General features: G+C 42.4%; 1 protein-coding gene across 1 annotated transcript in view; it reads right to left on the bottom strand.

Annotated features, from left to right (window-relative positions):
- The window catches only part of cenpe (centromere protein E), a 122,317-nt gene that overhangs the window by 23,981 nt on the left and 76,608 nt on the right, over window positions 1–21,728 (bottom strand). The window contains exons 24-32 of the mRNA XM_078215352.1: window positions 16,633–16,836; window positions 12,662–12,836; window positions 11,547–11,680; window positions 9,106–9,294; window positions 5,819–5,944; window positions 1,951–2,187; window positions 1,518–1,769; window positions 1,099–1,341; window positions 323–583 (exon numbers count right to left, since the gene is read on the bottom strand). Of these exons, the coding sequence (XP_078071478.1) occupies window positions 323–583; window positions 1,099–1,341; window positions 1,518–1,769; window positions 1,951–2,187; window positions 5,819–5,944; window positions 9,106–9,294; window positions 11,547–11,680; window positions 12,662–12,836; window positions 16,633–16,836 (1,821 nt within the window). The remainder of the gene's footprint in view (window positions 1–322; window positions 584–1,098; window positions 1,342–1,517; window positions 1,770–1,950; window positions 2,188–5,818; window positions 5,945–9,105; window positions 9,295–11,546; window positions 11,681–12,661; window positions 12,837–16,632; window positions 16,837–21,728) is intronic.

Genomic DNA, 21,728 nt, shown 5'->3' with positions numbered 1-21,728 from the left:
ACATGCCAATCCTCCTTTGACAGCAGCTTCACAACCTCGGTGGTATAGGCAATCCTATACCACCGAGAAAGACAAGGGCAGCAAATGCAGGGGAATACCTGCAAGTTTCTCTCTAAGCCAAACATCCTGACTTGGAACTATGTCACCGTTCCATTCCTGTAATAATCCTGTAATAGCATTGTGATGGAAAGAAGCAGTTCAAAGTGGCAGCTGAGTGGTAATTAGACAGCCAATGTTGGCCGAGGCAGCAATGTTCTCAGCCCATGAAAAGAATAAAAATATTACAATTGTGACGATAACAAATGTTTGTGATGTGACTCACCACCCGAGTGCTTTCTTGGAGGGTGCTCTTCATTTCATCCCTCTGCACTTCAACACTCTGCAGCATCTCCTGGAGATTTTCATTCTCCTTTATTACGGTTGACTTTTCATCCTCCAATTGCTGGAATTTCTCATTGAATTCCTTCTCCTGAATTTCTGCTTTTTCTTCATTGGAAACACGAGCTCTCAGCTCTTCAATCTCACCAAGCAGCACATCACGCTGAGATTTCACACGGTGCATTTCCTTAGTTTGCTGTTGCATCTAATAGAAATATTCAAAATTACAATTAAACCATTGGGCGGCACGGTAGCACAGTGGTTAGCACTGCTGCTTCACAGCTCCAGGGACCTGGGTTCAGTTCCCGGCTTGGGTCACTGTCTGTGTGGAGTTTGCCCGTTCTCCCCATGTCTGCGTGGGTTTCCTCCGGGTGCTCCGGTTTCCTCCCACAGTCCAAAGATGTGCGGGTTAGGTTGATTGGCCATGCTAAAATTGCCCCTTAGTGTCCTGAGATGCATAGGTTATAGGGATAAGCGGGAAAAATATGTAGGGATATGGGGGTAGGGTCTGGGTGGGATTGTGGTCGGTGCAGACTCGATGGGCCGAATGGCCTCTTTCTGTACTGTAGGGATTCTATGATTCTATATTGCTGGATACATACTGTTACATTTTCAAGAGGTTATCTTCTGCTATGAAAACTGGCCAATACATTTATTGAATGTACAAGGTCCCCTTCATGGTAAAATATTTCATGCATTGGTTGTAAATCTATAACTCACTGCCTCAGTGTTTTCTTGTAGGGTATTCATTAGTTCACTGTTCTGTGATTTGACACTCTCCAGTTGTTCATCCTTCTCCGTTGCTATGGTTAATTTTTCATCCTCTAGTTGCTGGAGTCGAAGGTTGAATTTTTCTTCTAGAAGTTCTGTGCTTTGTTCATTGGAAACACGAGCTCTCAGCTCTTCAATCTCACCAAGCAGCACATCACGCTGAGATTTCACACGGTGCATTTCCTTAGTTTGCTGTTGCATTTAATAGAAATATTCAAAATTACAATTAAACCATATTGCTGGATACATACCGTTACATTTTCAAGAGGTTATCTTCTGCTATGAAACTGGCCAATACATTTATTGAATGTACAAGGTCCCCTTCATGGCAAAATATTTCATGCATTGGTTGTAAATCTATAACTCACTGCCTCAGTGTTTTCTTGTAGGGTATTCATTAGTTCACTGTTCTGTGATTTGACACTCTCCAGTTGTTCATCCTTCTCCGTTGCTATGGTTAATTTTTCATCCTCTAGTTGCTGGAGTCGAAGGTTGAATTTTTCTTCTAGAAGTTCTGTGCTTTGTTCATTGGAAACACGAGTCTTCAGTTCATCAATCTCAGTGATTAGCACACCACGCTGAGATTTCACATGGTGGAGTTCTTCAGATTGTTCTTGCATCTAATGGGAACATAACCAATTACAGATTGAACTACATTGCCAAGTATCTCGGACTTCATTTTCATCTAGCTACTCCTGTTCAAAATACAAGTCAATCATTCTGATACAAAATGGAATAAACTGGGCATTCAGGAATCCTTCATGGTAAATATATTTTCCCTCCAAGAATCAATTAACTCACCTTCTTACTACTTTCCTGTAGGGCGTCCTTCATTTCATTCCTCTGTACTTCGACATTCTTTAGTCTTGCCTGGAGATCATCCTTCTCCTTTATTAGGAATGACTTTTCATCCTCTAGTTGCTGAAGCTGCTGGTTGAATTTCTCTCGATTTTCAGAGTTATGCTCTTCAGAAACCTGAGCTCTCAGCTTTTCAATCTCAGTGAGCAGCAGGTCAAGTTCCTCAGTTTGCTTATGTGTCTAACAGAAAAATTCAAAATTACAAATGAACTATATTGCAAGTACTTTGAGAACAGTGCATTCTGGAACCTACCAGGTTATTTTGGACCTGGTAATGTGCAAGGGTTAGGACTAAAGACCAGATCATTAAAGGAGTCTCTCTGAATGAAGACAGTTGGCAAAAGTGAACGGGGAAAATAGACTAAAGGCTAGGATAGAGAATCAGTGGCTGACATTTGAGGTATGCCATGGAGAAGGAAGACTGAAGGATCTTCCATCCATGACTAAAGATGTTAAAGAAGGATAGTATAGAATTGAAAGAAAAGTTGCACAATGCTGTGATGATTAGTGGTAGGTCAAAGAATGAGAACTTTAGAAACCAGCAAGAATTTTTATTCATTCATGGGATTATGGGCATCATGGCTGGCCAGCATTTATTGCCCATCTATAATTGCCCAAGGGCAATTGAGTGGACACATTGCTGTGGCTCTGGAGTCACATGTAGGCCAGACCCAGGTAAGGATGGCAGATTTCCTTCCCTAAAGGATATTAGTGAACCAGGTGGGTTTTTCCAACAATCGACAATGGTTTCATGGCCATCAGTAGATTCTTAATTCCAGATATTTTTTTTTAAACTGAATTCAATTTCCACCATCTGCCATGGCAGGATTCAAACCCAGGTTCCCAGAACATTAGCGGAGTTTCTGGATTAATAGCCTAGCGATAATGCCACTAGGCCATTGCTCCCTTAACTAAACGGAGGGAGGAATAGTATAAAAGCAAACCAAGAAACAGAGCAAAAGCTTCAACAAGTAGATAAAAAAGCTAAAGTGGCCGTTGGTCCCTTGGAGGGGGAGGCTGGGAAATTAATAATGGAAAACTAAAATGCCAGAACTGCTGAACAGGTATTTTGCATCTATCTTCACTATGGAGACAAGAATTCCCAAGGCAATAACTATAACGAAGCTCTGATGAAGGGTCATCCAGACTCAAACCATTAACTCTGTTCTCTCGCCACAAATGCTGTCAGACCTGCTGAGATTTTCCATCATTTTCTGTTTTTGGGTACTAAAGATTTAAGGCTGCAAAGCAGTCAAAAAAAACCAAGCAAGTAGGCCACCAAACTGTAGTTGCATTGCTAGACATGGTGTAAATCAGGAAATTAGAGCTGCATGTGACATGGGTAACATGGATGTAAACCTAAATAGCAGATAATGCTGCAGAGGATAAATTCCTTGAGTGCATACGAGATGGGTTTTGAGGAACCAGAGGGATTGGGCAATTTTAGATTTAGTATTGTCTAATGAGAAACAGTTAACTAGTCACCATTAGGAAATAGTGACATTAACGATTAAAAGTTACAGCGCAGAAAGAGCTCATTTCATGCACCAGCCTAAGAAACTAGCTGCTCATCTTAATCCCACTTACGAGCACCTGGTACATTGCCTTACAGGTTACAGCACTTAATGTAGATCCAGGTAACTTTTAAATTAGTTGAGTGCTTGGGTGGCATGGTGGCAGTGGTTAGTACTGCTGCCTTAGCACCAGGGACCTGGGTTCGATTCCCAGCTTGGGTCACTGTCTATGCAGAGTCTGCACGTTCTCCCTGTGTCTGCGTGGGTTTCCTCCGGGTGCTCTGGTTTCCTCCCACAGTCTGAAAGACGTGCTGGTTAGGTACATTGACCTGAACAGGTGCAGGAATGGGGTGACTAGGGGAATTTCACAGTAATTTCATTGCAGTGTTAATGTAAGCCTTACTTGTGATTAATAAATAAACTATAGAATGTTTCAGCCTCCGCCACCAACTTAGGCAGTGAATTCCAGACGCCCAATACCCTCTGGGTGACAAAGCTTTTCCCTCATGCCCTCTCTAATCCTTCTAATGATCACTTTTCAATCTCTGCCCCCTGGTAATCAAGCCCTCAGCTCGGGGGAAAAAGTTTTTCCTGTCTATCTAGGCCCTTCAATTATGTCACTTCTTCGCCTCCTCTGTTCTAAGGAAAACAGCCCAAGAGGGATTGCTCCACGTAGCAGCAATTTTAAAGGCCTGACAACATTATTGTAAATCTCCTCTGCATTCTTTCTAGACTAATTATGTCCTTTCTGTAGTGTGGTGACTGGAATCGTACACCAAATTCTAGCTGTGGCTTAAAGCGTGTTTTATACAGTTCCATCATTACATCCCTGCTTTTGTATTCAATACCTCATCCAATATGCTTTCTTTACCACCCTATCCACCTGTCCTGCCACCTTCAGGGACCTGTGGACATGTACTCCAAGGTCTCACTTCCTCAACCCCTCTCAATGTCTTCCCTTGCTTTGTTTGCCCTCAGTTTTCCAGATTGAATTCCATTTGCCATTTCTCTGCTCAATCAACCAAGGCATTGATATCTTCCTGGAATCAACAGCTATCTTCTTCACTGTCAATTACACAGAATCTTTGTGCCATTTGCCAATTTCCTAATCATGCCTCCCACATTTAAGCCCAAATCATTAATATAGCCAACGAACAGCAAGGGCCCCAAGACTGAGCCCTGTGGAACCACACTGGAAGCAGTTTTCCATTTGCCAAAACATCCATCCAAAAATGTTTCCCTTCATGTAAAAGCAAATTACTGCAGATGCTGGAAGCAAACAAAAAATGCTGGAACATCTTAGCAGGTCTGACATCTGTGGAGAGAACAGAGCTAATGTTTCAGGTATAGATGACCCTTCAGAGTTGTCCGCTGACCATTGTTTATCACTGAATTAATATTGGATCCAATTTGCAACTTTTCCCGTATCCCATTGACATTGCACTTTTCAGACCAGTCTGCCTTGTGGAACCTTGCCAAAAGCCTTACCGAAATCCAAGTAGATAACATCCGCTGTACTACCCCCATCAATCCTCCTTGTTACTTGCTCAAAAAATTCTCAAGAAAGACACCATCCTCCCCTCAAAACCATGCTGACTATCCTTGATCAATCAATGCTTAAGTGACAGTTTATCCGGTCTCGAATTGTTCCCGATAATTTGCCCACAACAGATGTCAGGCTGGTGTTTTCTGGCTTCTCCCTCGCACCCTTTTTAAATAATGGTACAGCATTCACAGACCTCCAATCCCTTGGGACCCTGCCTGTATTTAGTGAGGATTGGAAAACTATCCTCAGAGCAACCTCTACTTCCTCCCTGGCTTCCTTCAACAACCTAGAATACAATCAAGGATGCCAGTCCCTCCTGTACTTCCTCTATCACTTTGCTTCCTATCCATCAAGACATTACCTGCACCCCATGTGCTTTAACTTTCCATAGTCTGTTGTGAGACCTTGTTGAAAACCTTCTGAAAGTCTAAATAAACCCATGCGTCCATTACATGAGAAACCAGGAGAATTCATAATGGAAAATAGGGAAATGTAGATACTTCATATCTGTCAGCACACAAAAACACAATCACCCAGAAATATTAGGGAATCAAGTGACTTATGAAAATGAGGAACTGAAAGAAATTAGCATTAATAAAAAGAGGTTGTACTAAAAGAATGAATTAGATTGAACATTGATAAATCCCTGGACCAGATTAGGATCAACATAATCATGAATGATTAAGCCAAATATCCATTTTCTCATTGTAATTTCTATGTTACTGTAGCAAGTATACAAAACTTCCCAAACCTTTTCCTTCTCTTCACTTAATAAGTTTTCAATTTCAGCCAGACTTTTCTTTAGTTCCAGCTCCACATTTTGATTCAATTTTAGCTTGTTCTGTAGATCTCTCAGTTCTGCCTGGTTCTCTATGCACTATGCAAAAAAAATAATATAATTTAGTAGACCCAAAATCATTTCTTGCATATAGGTAAATTAGTAAAAGACTATTTGACAACATCACCACAAAGCTCAAATTTCCCTATTGCTGGAAGGTAAACGTGCTTCTTGGAGAGTGTTAGGCTGTGGTCATGATTTATAAGATAACCCTTTCTCCTAGTCCTATTAAACTTTATGTGCTTCCCAGTACTTTGCATAAAGATCATACTTCAGTGTTTAGCAAAACAAAACTCAAATTAAATACCAGCCAGACACCCTAATTCTGGTTATAATGAAGGATGAGGGCAGAAAGATAAATCCAAGACATGCTTACGTTCTAGTGTTATTTCTTTTCAAAGCTTAAGTAGTTGAACATTTATTTACTTATCTTCAATAATCTTAGAATGAGAATGAGCTAAATTCAATTAGATATTTGGGAGTCAAATTGGAGACCAATTAATTACAATAAAAATACTAAAAAGGTGAAAAATGGCTCTGTATGGTTCTTGGAGTATTTTGCTTTAACTTATTGCATTGGCTTAATTTCAGGAGAATATCTCATGCACTTGATTCAAAAGTAAATAGGAATCGCTCAGGAACCTTTCAGCATTTTTTCTGACACCATTTATACATTATGTATTGCTGCAAATTCTAAATCTTCATAACTTTCACTCTTCTCTTCCATCCTCTTCCGTTGGGCAGAAGTTTGAAAACGTATCCCAACAGACCCAAGAACAGCTTCTTACCCGCTGTTTTGAACAGATCTCAAATACTGAGCTGACCTTCAGTAATTATAACACTACATTCTGCACTCTGTTCTATTACCCTGACATACTTATGGTATGATTTGTATGGATAGCACACAAAACAATTCCTTTCACTGTATCTCAATACATATGACAATAAGATCCAAATCTAAAATTCTCATTCGGATTCTTAATTTGTGCCCAAATACATTGAAGACAATGTGACAGTTAATATCTTTTTCAAATGGATAAACCACAGCACTAACTAGCTTCTGGTGTGGAATCATGGATCATCAACTGATTCACAATAAACTTAACATTTCAATTTTCATGGAATCAGAGTTTTATAGCATAGAAAGAGACCCTTCAGCCCATGGTGGCTGGTGCAGACACAAAGCACCATCTATTCTAATCCAATTTTCCAGCATTTGATCTGTAGCCTTGTACACTATGGTGTTTTAAATGCACATTTAAATGTTTCTAAAACGTTGAGGGATCCTGTCTCTCCCACCCTTTCCGCCAGCAAATTGCAGATTCCCACCACACTCTAGGTGAAAGCTTTCTCAAATCCCCTTATTTTAAATGTATACCCCCTGGTTATAGGGGAAAAGAGGTCTTCCCATCCACCCTGTTTATGTCCCTCAATTTTGTACACCTCATTCAGGCACCCCCTCAACCACCTCTGCTCTAAGGAAAACCTCAGCCTAACCAACCCCATTCTAGTTGAAATGGTCCAGCCCAGGCAACATTCTGGTGAATCGCTCCTACACCCTCTCAAGTGAAATCATATGCTTATTATATAGTGTGATGACCAGAACTGCACACACTACTCCAGCTTGGCCTGAAAAGCATTTAATAAAGCTCCATAAGAGACCAAGAAATGCTCATGGAAATTGAACTTTTGCTGTGGGCATGGAGTTAAAATAAATTGAGGGAGATAAACTTAACCAAACATTACCCACAGTGATACCATGTGACCTGACAGGAGTTCATGAGACAGTTCAATCTGGTTAACTAGAATAGCAGTCTCAAATTTTGATTCGATTTATTGTCACGTGTTAACAGTGAAAAGTATTGTTTCTTGTGCGCTATACAGACAAAACATACTGTTCATAGAGAAGGAAATAAGAGAGAGAGTGCAGAATGTAGTGTTACAGTCATAGCTAGGGTATAGAGGAAGATCAACTTAATGCAAGGTAGGTCCATTCAAAAGTCTGACGGCAGCAGGGAAGAAGCTGTTCTTGAGTCGGTTGGTACAGGACCTCAGATTTTTGTATCTTTTTCCTGACGGAAGGTGGAAGAGAGAATGTCCGGGGGGTGTGGGGTCCTTAATTATGCTGGCTGCTTTGCCGAGGCAGTGGAAGTGTAGACAGAGTCAATGAATGGGAGGCTGGTTTGCGTGATGGATTGGGCTACATTCATGACCTTTTCTAGTTCCTTGCGGTCTTGGCAGAGCAGGAGCTATACCAAGCTATGATACAACCAGAAAGAATGCTTTCTACGGTGCATCGGTAAAAGTTGGAGAGAGTCGTAGCTGACATGCCAAATACAAGCCACACTGGAAGACTGCAAATAGAAGTCATTTGTAAAATTTAAGTGGTTTGAGTGCCTGTTGATACACAGCCAAAACCAAATGAGAGACAAGTACTAAATACGGATCTGCTGGACAAAAATCAGACCGAAAGTGCGTTTGAAATACTGGTGGGACTGTTGAAATTGCAATCAATACCACGACTAAGGAATTGCTTCAAAGAACACATACAAGGCAAGTTGAATAAATCAATTTCCTTTGTAAGAAAAGCCAAAGCAGTAAAAGATGGACAAAACCTAGAGTTCTTTTCTGAAAGCTAAACACTGTCGTTTGAATATCATGCAATTCTCAAATCAGCTTATCCCTCGCACACTGCCTTTCATTTTGCTAAGCAGCAATTTTTAAAACACTTACCAGCATCAACTCTGGTGTGAAGTTTAGACTAAAATCATTCACACATGTCCAATTAAAAGACAATGGTCAGGAAGAGATTGCAGCATAGCCCAAATATGAACAGTGTTCACATCAATTGCAAAAACATATGCAACAAAACAAATCAGCTAATTCAGAAAGCTGCTCGGTACACTTTAGAAAACCAGTAATATCATATGGTTCTGTCAAAAAGGGAGAACTGTTAGCTGACTGGTATTCTAAAATCCAGAATTGGAGTAAAACAATTTGTAAACTATAAATTGCTTGAAAGCACTTTTTATCAATTGCTCTAGATGGATCATTGGGCTTACTTTTAATACATGATAGAAAAAAAAATGTAATATCCAAGAGTCGAGCAGCAAATATGTCAACATTAAATTACGTCTTTCCACCTAACAAAAAGTACATGACCATTAACTTAATGGTAAAAACATTGACACTTGAATTACCATTTCAATATTTTCTTGAAGGTCACTCTTCAACTGCTCATTCTCAGTTCTAAGGTTCATCAATTCTTGATGCAGTGCCTCCTTCTCACTGTTGAGAGAGTCCTGGTTTTTCTGTTCCGTTAAATCCTCTCTCTCCATATCTTGGTTGGTTGCTTCAGCCTTAATGCTCACATTCAAAGTGTCTTTGCCCTAGGCACAAAATACATATCCAAATTTACACTCCACTTCCAGAACATTTGGCAATGGATATAGTTTATTATTGCAGTTGAGCATTTGAACATTAGTGTTGATATGGCCACGTGGAAATCCTTTGGCATTTGCAATCAAAAAAACTACCATATGTCTCAACACTAAATAGCTTGGGTTATTTTTATCCCCGAACACCCAATGGTGGTACTGTATTATCAGTTCTGCAACTACTAACTGCATAGTTTCAACTGCAGGGACTAATTTGCAACAACTAATACTATTAATTTTTTCCTATTTCAGCTATTTAAAATCAAAGTGGCCAAAGTGCCAGATTTAAGAATTCAATGAATCACATTAGCTCACTTCATTCATAAAGGGGGGTCGGTTTAAGACAGAGTTGAGGAGGAACTTCTTCTCCCAGAGGGTGGTGAATCTCTGGAATTCTCTGCCCACTGAGGTGGTGGAGGCTACCTCGCTGAATATGTTTAAAGCGCGGATGGATGGATTCCTGATCGGTAAGGGAATTAAGGGTTATGGGATCAGGCGGGTAAGTGGTACTGATCCACGTCAGATCAGCCATGATCTTATTGAATGGCGGGGCAGGCTCGAGGGGCTAGATGGCCTACTCCTGCTCCTATTTCTTATTTCTTATGTTCTTTGTTCTTTTATCTTTCACTTCCTACTGTCTATTTTGGAAATGGGTACAAGCTTTTATTTTTTTTCCCCCTGGAGCTCCCCTTTGCTCAAAGCTAAAGGACCCACAAATCTTTGATGTTTTGCACAGGATCGGAAACAGGTAATTCTACTGCTCCACAACATTTTTGCTTCACTACTACCAAATCTCAATTCTTCCACTGTTAATCCAACATCCAGTTAGGGATGAGTTGAAAGTTCCTCCAATTAAATAGTGCAAAAGCCGAAATCATTGTTTCCTGTGCCCACTCCAAACTCGATTCCCTAGCTTTCAACTACAAACTCCTTCCTGGCAGCAGACCAGTACAAAACCAGATTGCAACTTGTGTATTTGACCCCAAGATGAACTTCCAGCCATATACCTCGGCCCCAACCATCATAGCAATTAATTCACTATCTGATTCTGCAAAGCATCTACAAGGCACAGGACAGGAGGCTTGTAGCTCCGACAACAAAGCAACTCGACACCATCCAGAATAAGGCAGTCCACTTGATTGGCACCCCATCCACAAACATTTACTCCCTCCACCATTAAGGCACAAATGACAGCAGCAGATGCTATCTACAAGATGCACTGCAGGAACTAAGGTTCCTTTGGCCCCCACCACTGCTACCATCCAGGAAGGCAAGAGGAGCAGACTTATGGGAACACCATCACTTGGAAATTCCACTTCTAGTCATTCACCATCCTGACTTGGAATTACATTGCTGTTCCTTCACCGTCACTGGGCCAAAATCCTGGAACACTCGCTAGCAGCACTATGGGTGTATCAACAGAACATGGAGGCAGTGACATAGTGCTATTGTCACTGGACTAGTAATCCAGAGCCCTAAAGAAAGACCTGGGTTTGAAACCCACAATGGTTGATGGTGAAATTTGAATTCAATAAATATCTGGAATTAAAAAGTCTATTGATGATTGTGAAACCATTGTCAATTGTCATTAAAAACAAATCTGGTTGACTAATATCCTTTGCGGAAGGAAATATGCCTACATGTAACACCAGACCCAAACAATGTGGTTGACTCTTAACGCCCTCTGGAATGAATAACTCAGTTCAAGGGCAATTAGAGACGAGTAATAAATACGGACTCAGCCAGCAACACCCACATTCCCTGAGCAAATAAAAACATGGACTGCAGTGGTTCAAGGCAGCAGCTCACCACCAACTTCAAGGGCAATGGGGGATGGAGTTGCTGGCCTAACCAGCAACACCCACATCATATGATTAAGAAAAAAATGCAGTTATTGTAGCAGTACCACAGATTTGAGAATATGAAAACCTTGGAAATCCTATCTTTTTTGCTCAAGACAAAATTAGTCTCTGCATTCTTGCTTCTGTTAAAAGTGACACTAAAGTATCATTCACTGATGCAAAACTTCAGCCATTACCCAGGAGAGATCAACACTATCCAAATAGTGTGTAAAATACAGTCCACCAGAAATCTGACAGCCAAGGCCAACCTGATCACTAACTAGAACACAATTTTAGGATATTTATATTGTGAAATTTAATGAAGAAACTTATAACAAATTAAAGTTGCTCAATTAAACTAACCTGATGAAACGGCATGGATTGTGATGTTGTCAGCTCTGCTTTGGCTTTTGTTTCTTCTTGCAATTTAATCACTAACTCTTCTTTCTCTTCATTAAGTAGTTTAAGATTTTCTGAAGCTTTAGAATATTTATCTTCTAACAGGAGAAAAGTTGCAAGAAATCAAAACAGAATTCAAAGATGTATCCCTCTATACACATTGTTAACGTCTGCAATTCTTGTTATGATTATAATGATTAACAAATGGCAGTCAATTTGGTTTTGGATAAGGGAAGAAATCATGTTACAAAAATATATCCAGGCACCAATATTAATCGGAATAAAACAAAATTAATTAAGTTGGTGTTTGGAAATGAAGCTATGGCAATTCACAAACCTATCAACATTACTGCATTTATGAGTTTCATTCCATCTGCAGGAAGGCTATTTTCATTTCAAGTTTGATTAAAGAACATCCAAAAAATAAAATGGTGTGCATTTATAGGGCATTGCATCTTAAAAATAGGTCAAATCTGCTCATGTACAATGAATTATTCTACAGTGCAGGTGGGTGGCAGTCATTAAGCACACAGCAAAATCTCAATGAGCCGAGTACATTTTTGATGATGTCAGGTGGTGAAAGAATTGGGCAGCTTGCTACTCTTCAGTTCAAAAATTCATAGCCATAAATTTTATGAACTTCAGTTTTTTTTTTTAAATGCACAAAGTCTATTACAGTATTATACTGATTTCAGGTCTCATAACCAGAGTAACACATCTAGGGGCAATAGCTAAATTTGTTCCTTGCATCTTGGAACAAATGGAAGGTGAAGAAAAGTCTTGCTTACTATTAGCTGTCATATCAATTAACACTGTTGATCATCAAGCCAATGGCAGTTTGCTGTGCAATAGCCAATGACTAAGCAACTACCACAATGCTTCCATTGGCACTCAAGCTGGCAAACTTCCTGGCTTTAGCTAACTCTCTACTTAGTGGTCTAGTGGCAAAAAGTTTCTGATTTGTTAAAAGAATTTCAAACTGTTAGCTTTAACATATCGAAAGGACTTAAAAGATGCAATTTAAAGAGTGGCATCCATAACTTAGCCTAGAGCTCAGATGACAAATATCTCAATCTCACCAACTTCCTTCTGCTTCTGAAGCTCCTGCTTCAGTTGCTGTTCTTGCTCTTTAACTTGTCTTTCCTCATCTTCAAAATTATGCTGAAATTGCGCACATTTAGTCTTTTCTTCAAGCTTTGTGGAGTACAGATCTAATTCCTTTTCGAGATTTGCCACCTTACATTGCATTTCATTCTGCAGAAGGTAAATGGATGCAGACAGATATTCATTGAAGTCTAACTGGATAGTCAGCATGGCTTTGTCAGGAGATCATGTCTAACAAATGACTTTTTTTAAAAAAAAGGTGGGTGACTAGGTATGTAGATGAGGGCAATGCAGTTGATGTAGTCTTACTTCATTAAGGCTTTTGATCAGTCTTCCATGCAGGATGTCAAAAAGAGCCCATAGGATCCAGGGAAATTTGGCAAATTGGATCCAAAATTGGCTTTAGTGTGAGGAGGCAGAGGTGATGGTTGAAGGTTGTTTATGACTGGAGCAGGTGCCCTCTGTTAGATGGCAAGGATCAGTGCTAGGTCCTTCGCTGATTAGAGTGTACATTAATGATCTAGACATGAATGTGGGGGGGGTCTGATGAGCAAGTTTGCAGATGACACGATAATTGGTAGTGTGGTAAAGAGTGAGGAAGTCTTAATTAGAGTGACAAAGGCGGGCTGGTCAGAGCCGTGGCAAATGGAATTTAACCCCGAAAAATGTGATGCACTTTGGGTGGACTTCTAGGGCATGGGAATTCACAATGTACTTCGTGTCCTACCGGTCAGAAGACAAGAGGGACATTGGGGTGCATGTCCAAAGATCCCTGAAGGCAGGACAGACAGACAAGGTGGTTACGGAACATGGGATAATTTAAGAGCAGGGAAGTTGGAGCTATAGAGATGAAGCTGTATAAAACACATGTTAGGCCACAGCTGGAATACTGAGTCGCCACACTATAGGAAGGATGTGATTGAACGAAAAGGTTCAGAGGAGATTCACCAGGAAGTTGCCTGGAATGGAGCATTTCAGCTATGGAGAGAGGCTGGCTAGACTGGGACAAAAACAGAAAACGCTGGAAAATCTCAGCAGATCTGACAGCATTGTGGGGAGAGAATAGAGCCAATGTTTCAAGCCTACATGATCCTGTATCAGAGTTAAGAGCAAAGAGAATCAGCAGAGATTTATACAGGGGTGGGGGTGCTAGAATGGGACAAAGACAATGTAAATGAGGATACAGAGGCTGAGAAGGTGCTACAAGTGTCCTTTAAGTGACTGGAAGGTGTGAATGGCAGAACAGAGGTACAGATGGTTGAGGACCTGCCAGTTGTCCTGGAGGAGGGGTGGGTGGGGCACAAAGAAGGAGAGCAAGAAAGTGAAAAAAATGAAGTGAGAAAGATGATTGATAAAATGGAGAAATGAGATTGGGGGTGACGGGAAGATGTGTTGAGAGTGGCATCATACTGGAGTTGACGGAAATGGCAGAGGATGATCCTTTGAATGTGGAGTGTGGTGGGGTGAAAAAAGAGAGGAAAAAGCCCCCCCCCCCCCCCACCCTGGTTCTGGGAGGGTGGGCAAGATCAGTGAGGAAAGTCTGCCTGAAAGGCTGGAAGAGGCAGGAACCTTCACAACATTTAGATGGATACTTGAAACAAAATAAACAAGGCTAGAAAACACCATAACAGACCAAGTGCTGGAAAATGTGATTAGAATAGATGGGCGTTTGTTGGCTAGCATAGACACGATGTACAGTAAGAAGTCTCTCAACACCAGGTTAAAGTCCAACAGTTTATTTGGTAGCACAAGCTTTTGGAGTCTTGTTCCTTCTTCAAATAAACCTCCTACCAAATAAACCTGTTGGACTTTAACCTGGTGTTGGGAAACTTCTTACCTGTGCTTACCCAGTCCAACGCTAGCATCTCCACATCATAGACACAATGGCCAGAGGGTCTCTGTGCTGTAAAACTGACTTCAATGAATAAATACAGAGAACCCTGGGTAATGAGACAGATAGAATTGGAGATAAAATGAAATTGGTGCGCATAAGACAGATGTCAGATACAAAACAGTGAGAATCAGGCTGAATATCAAAAGATCAGAGGGGAAGTGAAAAAACTAAAAGCAAGGAGAGAGCAAGGAGCAGCCAACACAAGCTCTTCAAAAGCATATAAATAAAAAAGGTGGTAAAAGAGTAGAGTCAATTAGAGAAATAAAGGGGATTGATTGCACGTGGAGATAGGAGAAATAGCAGAGGTATTAATAAAGTACTTTGCAGCTGTCTTTACAAAGGAAGAAGATGCAACCCAGGCCAAGGTGGGGGGGGTGGGAGAGGAGAGAAGAAAAGAGTGCATTAGAAGAATTTACGATCGAGGAGGAGGCAGTGTTATAATGGCTATTTTTATTAAGAATTGATAAGATGAAAAGCATCCAAGGATACTGAATAATCTTCCAGTCTTCCTTAGACACAGGGGTGGTGCCAGAGGACTGGGGAATTGAGAATGTTGCACTCTTGTTCAAAAAGGAGTGGAAGGACAAAGCTAGCATGCACAGACCAGTTTGACCTCAGTGGTAGAGAAACTTCTGGAAACTATAGTTTGGGACAAAAATCAATAGTCACTTAGACAAGTGCATGATAATTAAGGAAAGCCAGCATAGATCAATCAAGGGAAAATCATGTTCAACGAACTTGCTGAGGTTTGAGGTGGTAACAGAAGGCTGATAAGAGCAATGCTGTTGATGCAGCATATATGGATTTTCAAAAGGCTTTTGATAGAGTACCACATAAGACTTGATCAAAATTCTAGCTCAGAATAAAGGGAAAGTAGACACTTGGGTAAGAAATTAGCGAAGTGGCAGCAAGAGTAGTGATAAATAGTTGTTTTTCAGATTGGAGGAAGATTTATAGTGGAATCCCCCAGGGTCAGTGTTGGGACTCTTGTTTTTTCTGATATATATTATTGACCTAGACTGGTTTGCAGGGCTTGAGATTGGAAATGTTGTCAACCGTGATGAGGATAGTCTTGAAATTCAAAGGAAATAAACAGGTTGGTGGGTTGGGGAGACAAATGGCAGATGAAGTTCAAAGAGGAGAAGTGAGAGTTGATTCATTTTGACAGGAAGAATATGGAGAAGCAGTATAAAATAAAAAGGGATAAACTCTTAAGGTGGTGCAGGAACAGAGGGACCTTGGTATCATTCAATATGGCAGGGCATGTTGGGAGAGCATACATCTTAGTTAACCAAGCATATAGCATCTTCGGCCTTAATAGGGAACTTGAGTACAAGGGTAAGGAGGTCATGTTGAACTTGTACAAGCTACTATTTGGGCCTCATCTGGATTACTCTCTCTAGGTCAGCATGCCATACTTAAGGATGTGAAGGCACAGAAAATTCTCAAGATGATTCCAGGGATAAAGAAAAGCAGTTGTGAGGTTAGATTGAAGTGGCTGGGACTGTTTGCTTTGGTCCTTGGAGAAAAGACGTCAAGAGGAGACTTGATGGAAGCATTCAAGATTCTGCGTGGTAGGGACAGGGCAAATCGTGAGAAACTGTTCACACGAGATCATCAAGGACTAGCAGGCACAGATTCAAAATAATTGGTAAAATGAGTCAAAGTGATGTGAGGAAAAAATGTTTCAAAGGGTGTTTGGAGTGTGGAATGAGCTTCAAGGAGGACCCTGGAGGCAGGTTCAATCGAGGTATTCAGAAGGATTGCGATCTGACAAAAATGAGTTCTCAAAAGAGAGGATGGAAGAAAGCAGGCCAATAATGGGAATGTTTTTTGCACTTTAATTTTGTCTCAACTAAAGTGATAAACCTTTATTGTTTGTGGCCATTTCCTCTATATCCAAATAGGTTTGTTGAAACAATTGTTAGAAATTCTGGAAAGAATGCAAGAGACTTCCTGCTGATGAGAAAATATCACTTAGTTTTAGAACACCACAGGATTAATCTTTATAAGTTAATGTTCCAACCAACAACTAGAACGAACTTTTTCTACCTGTTGTTCAGTTGTCAACTTTTCCAGATGTTCCCTCTCAGTTTGGAGAGTGGCAAGCATTTCCTGGAGTTTGTTCCTATCCTGGGCAATCGCCAACATTTCTCCACGCAAGTTCTCAAGATGTTCAACGTTCTCTTCTCTGCATGCCAACAAATCATTACGTTCGGAGATGACACTATTTAGTTCTTCTGTCAGCTTTAGAACCTAGTCCATATTCAAGGCAATGACCATTAAATTTCACTGAACAAAAATACAACAGTTTGATGCTCTACTTCCACAAAAATCATCTTCAAAGCTGTCCAATTTCACCTGTAATTATCTCAAACTTGTCAACTATGCTGTGCCCTTCCCCAATTTTAGTCACACCAATGCTTTGAGATTCTTCTCTTGAAGCTACAAATGTTTGAGAGACTCAAAATTTAGTTTTTGTAGATTTGGTCATCTACTCTAAATTTTCTTTTATTACCTGCTTAGTTGACCTTCAATAATACAACTATTCTAAGAAGCATTATTTAAATGCAAGTAGCTGTTGCACAATAAACGTGCCAAAGTTATGATAACCTAAACCCTAATTTTAGGTATAATTTATTTTATGATGCTCAATTTATAATGGAAGTCACAGAACACTTGTCCACTTCTGCCTGACAAGGTTAAAAAGGTTTGTAAACTGACTTTGTAGATGAGTGCAAGCCAAATTTCACCCAAATTTGGAGTGTGTGTTTTCCTGTTTTGCACTCCAATTCTAATTTCAAAATCTGACTGGAGAGGGAAGGGCTTAAGAGAACTAATCCATTGATATCAGGTTCAATTATTCGAAGAAAATATTTTCAAATGAGCTTTACTAACTGATGCATACCAATGAACAGGCTGTGAAATTTGAAAATCATCAACGCATAAAATAGTCAATTATAACCAACATAGGCAATGAAAAAGAAAAAATCCACATAGCATAAAAACAAAATGTGAAATAAATTTGCAAAAAATAAACTGCACAATGATTGCAAGAACCCTTTATTTGGTGGGCAAAAGGCTAACTGCACCAGAATGTAAAGGGCAAAAATCAAAGTTACACATGACAGAAAACTACATTGCTTGGAGGTTCTAGAAAAACAACAAGGGAATAGTAACAACATTAAGACCTTCTATCTATTACATGGTGAATTGGCAATAAAGGTAAGAACGTAATAAATAGGAGCAGGAGTGGGCCACAAGGCTTCAACTCCTTTCCCGCCTGTTCCTCACAACCCAACTCCCAAATATCTATCCATCTCAGCCTTTAACATATTCAATGACTCGGCCTCCACTGCTATGTAGTAGAGAACACCAAAGGTTCATGACCCTCCATGAAAGTCCTCCTCTACTGTCTTAAATGAGGGCTGTTGTTCTGAAGCAATGCTTCTTTGCTCTAGACTTCCCCCAGGAGGAAACATCCTCCCAGCAACTATCCAAATAATCTGAATTCCAATAAGTACAGATCCAACATGCTCAATCTTTCTTCATAGGACCACTCCTTGATCCCAGGAATCAGTCTTGTGAACTGCCTCCAGTGCAAGTATATCCCTCCTTAAATAAGGAGACCAAAATTTTATATGGTACTTCAGCTGTGGCCTTGCCAATGCCTACCACAACTGCAATAAGACTTGTTACTTTTATACTCAATCCCCTTTGCAAAAAGCCAAGATTCAATTTTCCTTCCCAATAACTTACTGTACATTCCTAATTGTTTCATTTATGAAGGTACTGAGGTTCCTCTGTACCACAGCATTATGTAGGCTCAATTTAAATAATATTTTGCTTTCTTATTCTTCCTCAGTAGATAACCGCCCATGTTCTTACATTATGGGCGCGATTCTCCCAAAAATGTTGAATTGGTGGGAAACCTGTTCTAGATCACCACTGCTTTTTTTCAGTGCAACTTCAGACCTGAATCTCCCCCGTCTCTGCAATGCAGAGGTCACAATCCTGAATATTAAAACACCAGGGGATTCGCACCAAAGAGCCCGAAATCGGCGGGATGACCGGGAACCCACACACGTGCACATCACTGGGAGATTTCAGAAAAGACCTCCCAGCATCCAGATCACTGCCATCCAACCCCCACAGACATCCCTCCCCCCCTCACCCCATGCCCCCTTGGATCCGGATAATGCAGGTACCCAATCTCTCCATCCCTTGAACATACTGTCCTCACTGCTGCCCTGCAGAGAACTTGCGTATTGCTGACATGCACAACCCCAGCTTGCGAGCATTTCCCCCTCCCCCCGGGACAGCAGCCTATTGAATGGCAGCCAATCAGCACCCCAAGGGATGCATGACATTCAACAGAATGCAGCCTTCAAAATCTCAAGTATTTGTTGCCAGTGGGCCCTTGACTGGCCACACTCATTGCACCTGTACTCCCCTAATGAGCCAGATGAATTTTACCCCTCCCCTAATGAGCCAGAGCTGTTTATAAGCTGCAGGAATGGACACAGCCATTCACGCCACAAAGATGTCTGCGCACAAACCTGTGCCCAGATTCAGAGGCCGACCAGGAGCACCTGCTAGATGCTGTGGAGGAGAGGCGTGAGCGGATCTTCCCCAGCCAGGGCCCTCACTCAAAGGGTGCATCTGCCATGGCATTGTGGGAGGTGGCAGAAGTGGTGAATGCCAGGAGCCTGACACCATGCTTTGGCCAGCAGTGTCGGAAAAAACGTATGACCTTCTTTGAGCAGCAAGGGAGAGTGAGCATCCCACTTGGAGCCCTGCACATGCTTGGCACGGATCTCAAACTCTGCTTAGACACCTGAAGGGCATGCACAAGTTATCCTTCCCCAGGAACAGAATCTGACCACTTCTCACCCCACAATGAGCACCCTTCAGTGGTGACCACGTTCCCTGAAACTACCATCACAACACCCAAGACACAGGCACGCATTGCGCACCATGCACACACTGCTTTATATTAATGCTTGCTATCCACCTTATGTTCCCACAGGAAAAGAACATTCACGATTTACGAGATGACAGACCGCTAGTGTGCCTGACCTGTGACAGCTGTCCAGCATTGAGGTGCGTGCCGTGAAGCTGACGGGGGTGATGGGCCTTCCTGATTGGTCACCGACAGCCAGGTCAGCGTCCAGCATGCAAGTGAGCAGAAGCGCACCCTCAACCTAGGACCTCCTCGAAGTGCGATGCTACATAGAATGTTTCACCTCCCTTCCCTTAGTGTTCTTTATTGCAGCTCTGGACCCAGAGGAACCCGGCCCTTCGGGCGTTGCCACCGCCCCTATTGCTCTGGGGCAAACTGCCTACAACTCCCTAGATGACACCTCGGAGGGAGGCACTGAGGAATCCTCCGAGGGCAGCACCACTGAAGCAGCAGCGGCATGTACCACACAACCCACCAACACAGACTATCACCATGGTGGGTACCTTTAGTGTTGAGGCTTCTGGGTCACGAACTCGAGCACCGAGACACTGATGCACATCGGGTGGAGGCGGGCACATAGAGGTCTGCCAGAGGTGAGGATTCAGCTGTCCCCAAGCCAGCTGCTGGGCCTCTGAGTTTGTTCCTCCCAAGGCTGGTGGCGGTGCATCAGCAAACCTGGGGAGTTGTGGAAGGGCTGTCAGCAACCATGCTGTGACTACAAGGCTGTTTAGGGGAGTCCAACAGTGCCGTTGCAGGAGGTGGTGCCGACACAGCATGTGAACCAGGCCAACACTGCAAGGGTGGCGACTGCAGTGGAAAGTTTGGCCCAAGGGTCTGTCCTCATAGGTGACAGGGTCCAGGCCATCCTGGAGAAACTACAGGCCATGGGTGGCACATTGTTCGATGGCCATGGGTGGGGGCATGTGGGAGACACTGCTGGCCATGGCTTTCAGAACAGTGACCACGACGCCACACAACCCTGCCATAGCAACCTCTGCAAGATGTGCCGGATCAGACATGAATGCCATCATCTCATGAGAACACCATCCACCAGGTACACGGTACACACTCTTGTGACTCGGCCAATGTTGTCTACCTGATACGCTGCAGGAAAGGATGGCCCAAGGCATGGTACATTGGGGAGACCATGCAGACGCTACGACAACGGATGAATGAACACCGCTCGACAATCACCAGGCAGGAGTGTTCTCTTCCTGTCGGGGAACACTTCAGCAGTCACGGGCATTCGCCTCTGATCTTTGGGTAAGCGTTCTCCAAGGTGGCCTTCACAACACCGCAGAATTGCTGAGCAGAGACTGATAGCCAAGTTCCACACAAGGACGGCCTCAACCAGGATCTTGGGTTCATGTCACAGTATCTGTAACCCCCACGACTTGCCTGGGCTTGCAAAATCTCTAACTGTCCCGGCTGGAGACAATACACATCTCTTTAACCTGTGCTTAACCCTCTCTCCACTCACATTGTCTGTACCTTTAAGACTTGTATTACCTGTAAAGATTCGCATTCCAACCATTATTTTGTAAATTGAGTTTGTGTCTTTATATGCCCCGTTTGTGAACACAACTCCCACTCACCTGATGGAGTGACACTCCGAAAACTTGTGCTGCCAAATAAACCTGCTGGACTTTAACCTGGTGTTGTGGGACTTCTTACTGTTCTGGAGACACAGCAGGCCGTGGCTGAGCACCTTGACAACTTAGCCCAGGCTCAGAGGGCTACAGTTGAGGGGCTCTAGAGTCTGGCTTGCTCACAGAATGCTGTAGCGAAGGGGCTCCAGAGCTTGGCCCAGTCTCAGAGGGCCAGGGCTGAGAGATCACAGATCAAGGGGCCTATGCATCTAGGCCTCCAGGACTGAGAGTCAGGTGACACCGGAGCTTCTGGAGCTCAGTCCAACTACCCTAGTGTCCCATGTAGTGCCCCCAGCGCTGCTCGGCATCCCAGGGAGGAGGAAGGGCTCAAGTCTATGCTGGTGCCTTCCACCAGAAGATCCTGGACGTCCCGAGACCTTCCGATTCCCCCCTTCCTCACACCAAGGCATTTCAGGGCCAGCGAGATGAACAGGGTGGCACTGAAACAGCACCATCTGCAAGTCAGCTGGGGACCTCCAGGTCCTGGCCACCCAGGGGACATCTGCCAAGGGCATCACAGGCAACGGAGCGTGCAT

The sequence above is a fragment of the Mustelus asterias genome, chromosome 6, assembly GCF_964213995.1.
Source record: "Mustelus asterias chromosome 6, sMusAst1.hap1.1, whole genome shotgun sequence".
NCBI classification, from domain to species: domain Eukaryota; kingdom Metazoa; phylum Chordata; class Chondrichthyes; order Carcharhiniformes; family Triakidae; genus Mustelus; species Mustelus asterias.
This window is presented reverse-complemented; position numbering and strand designations above follow the sequence as displayed.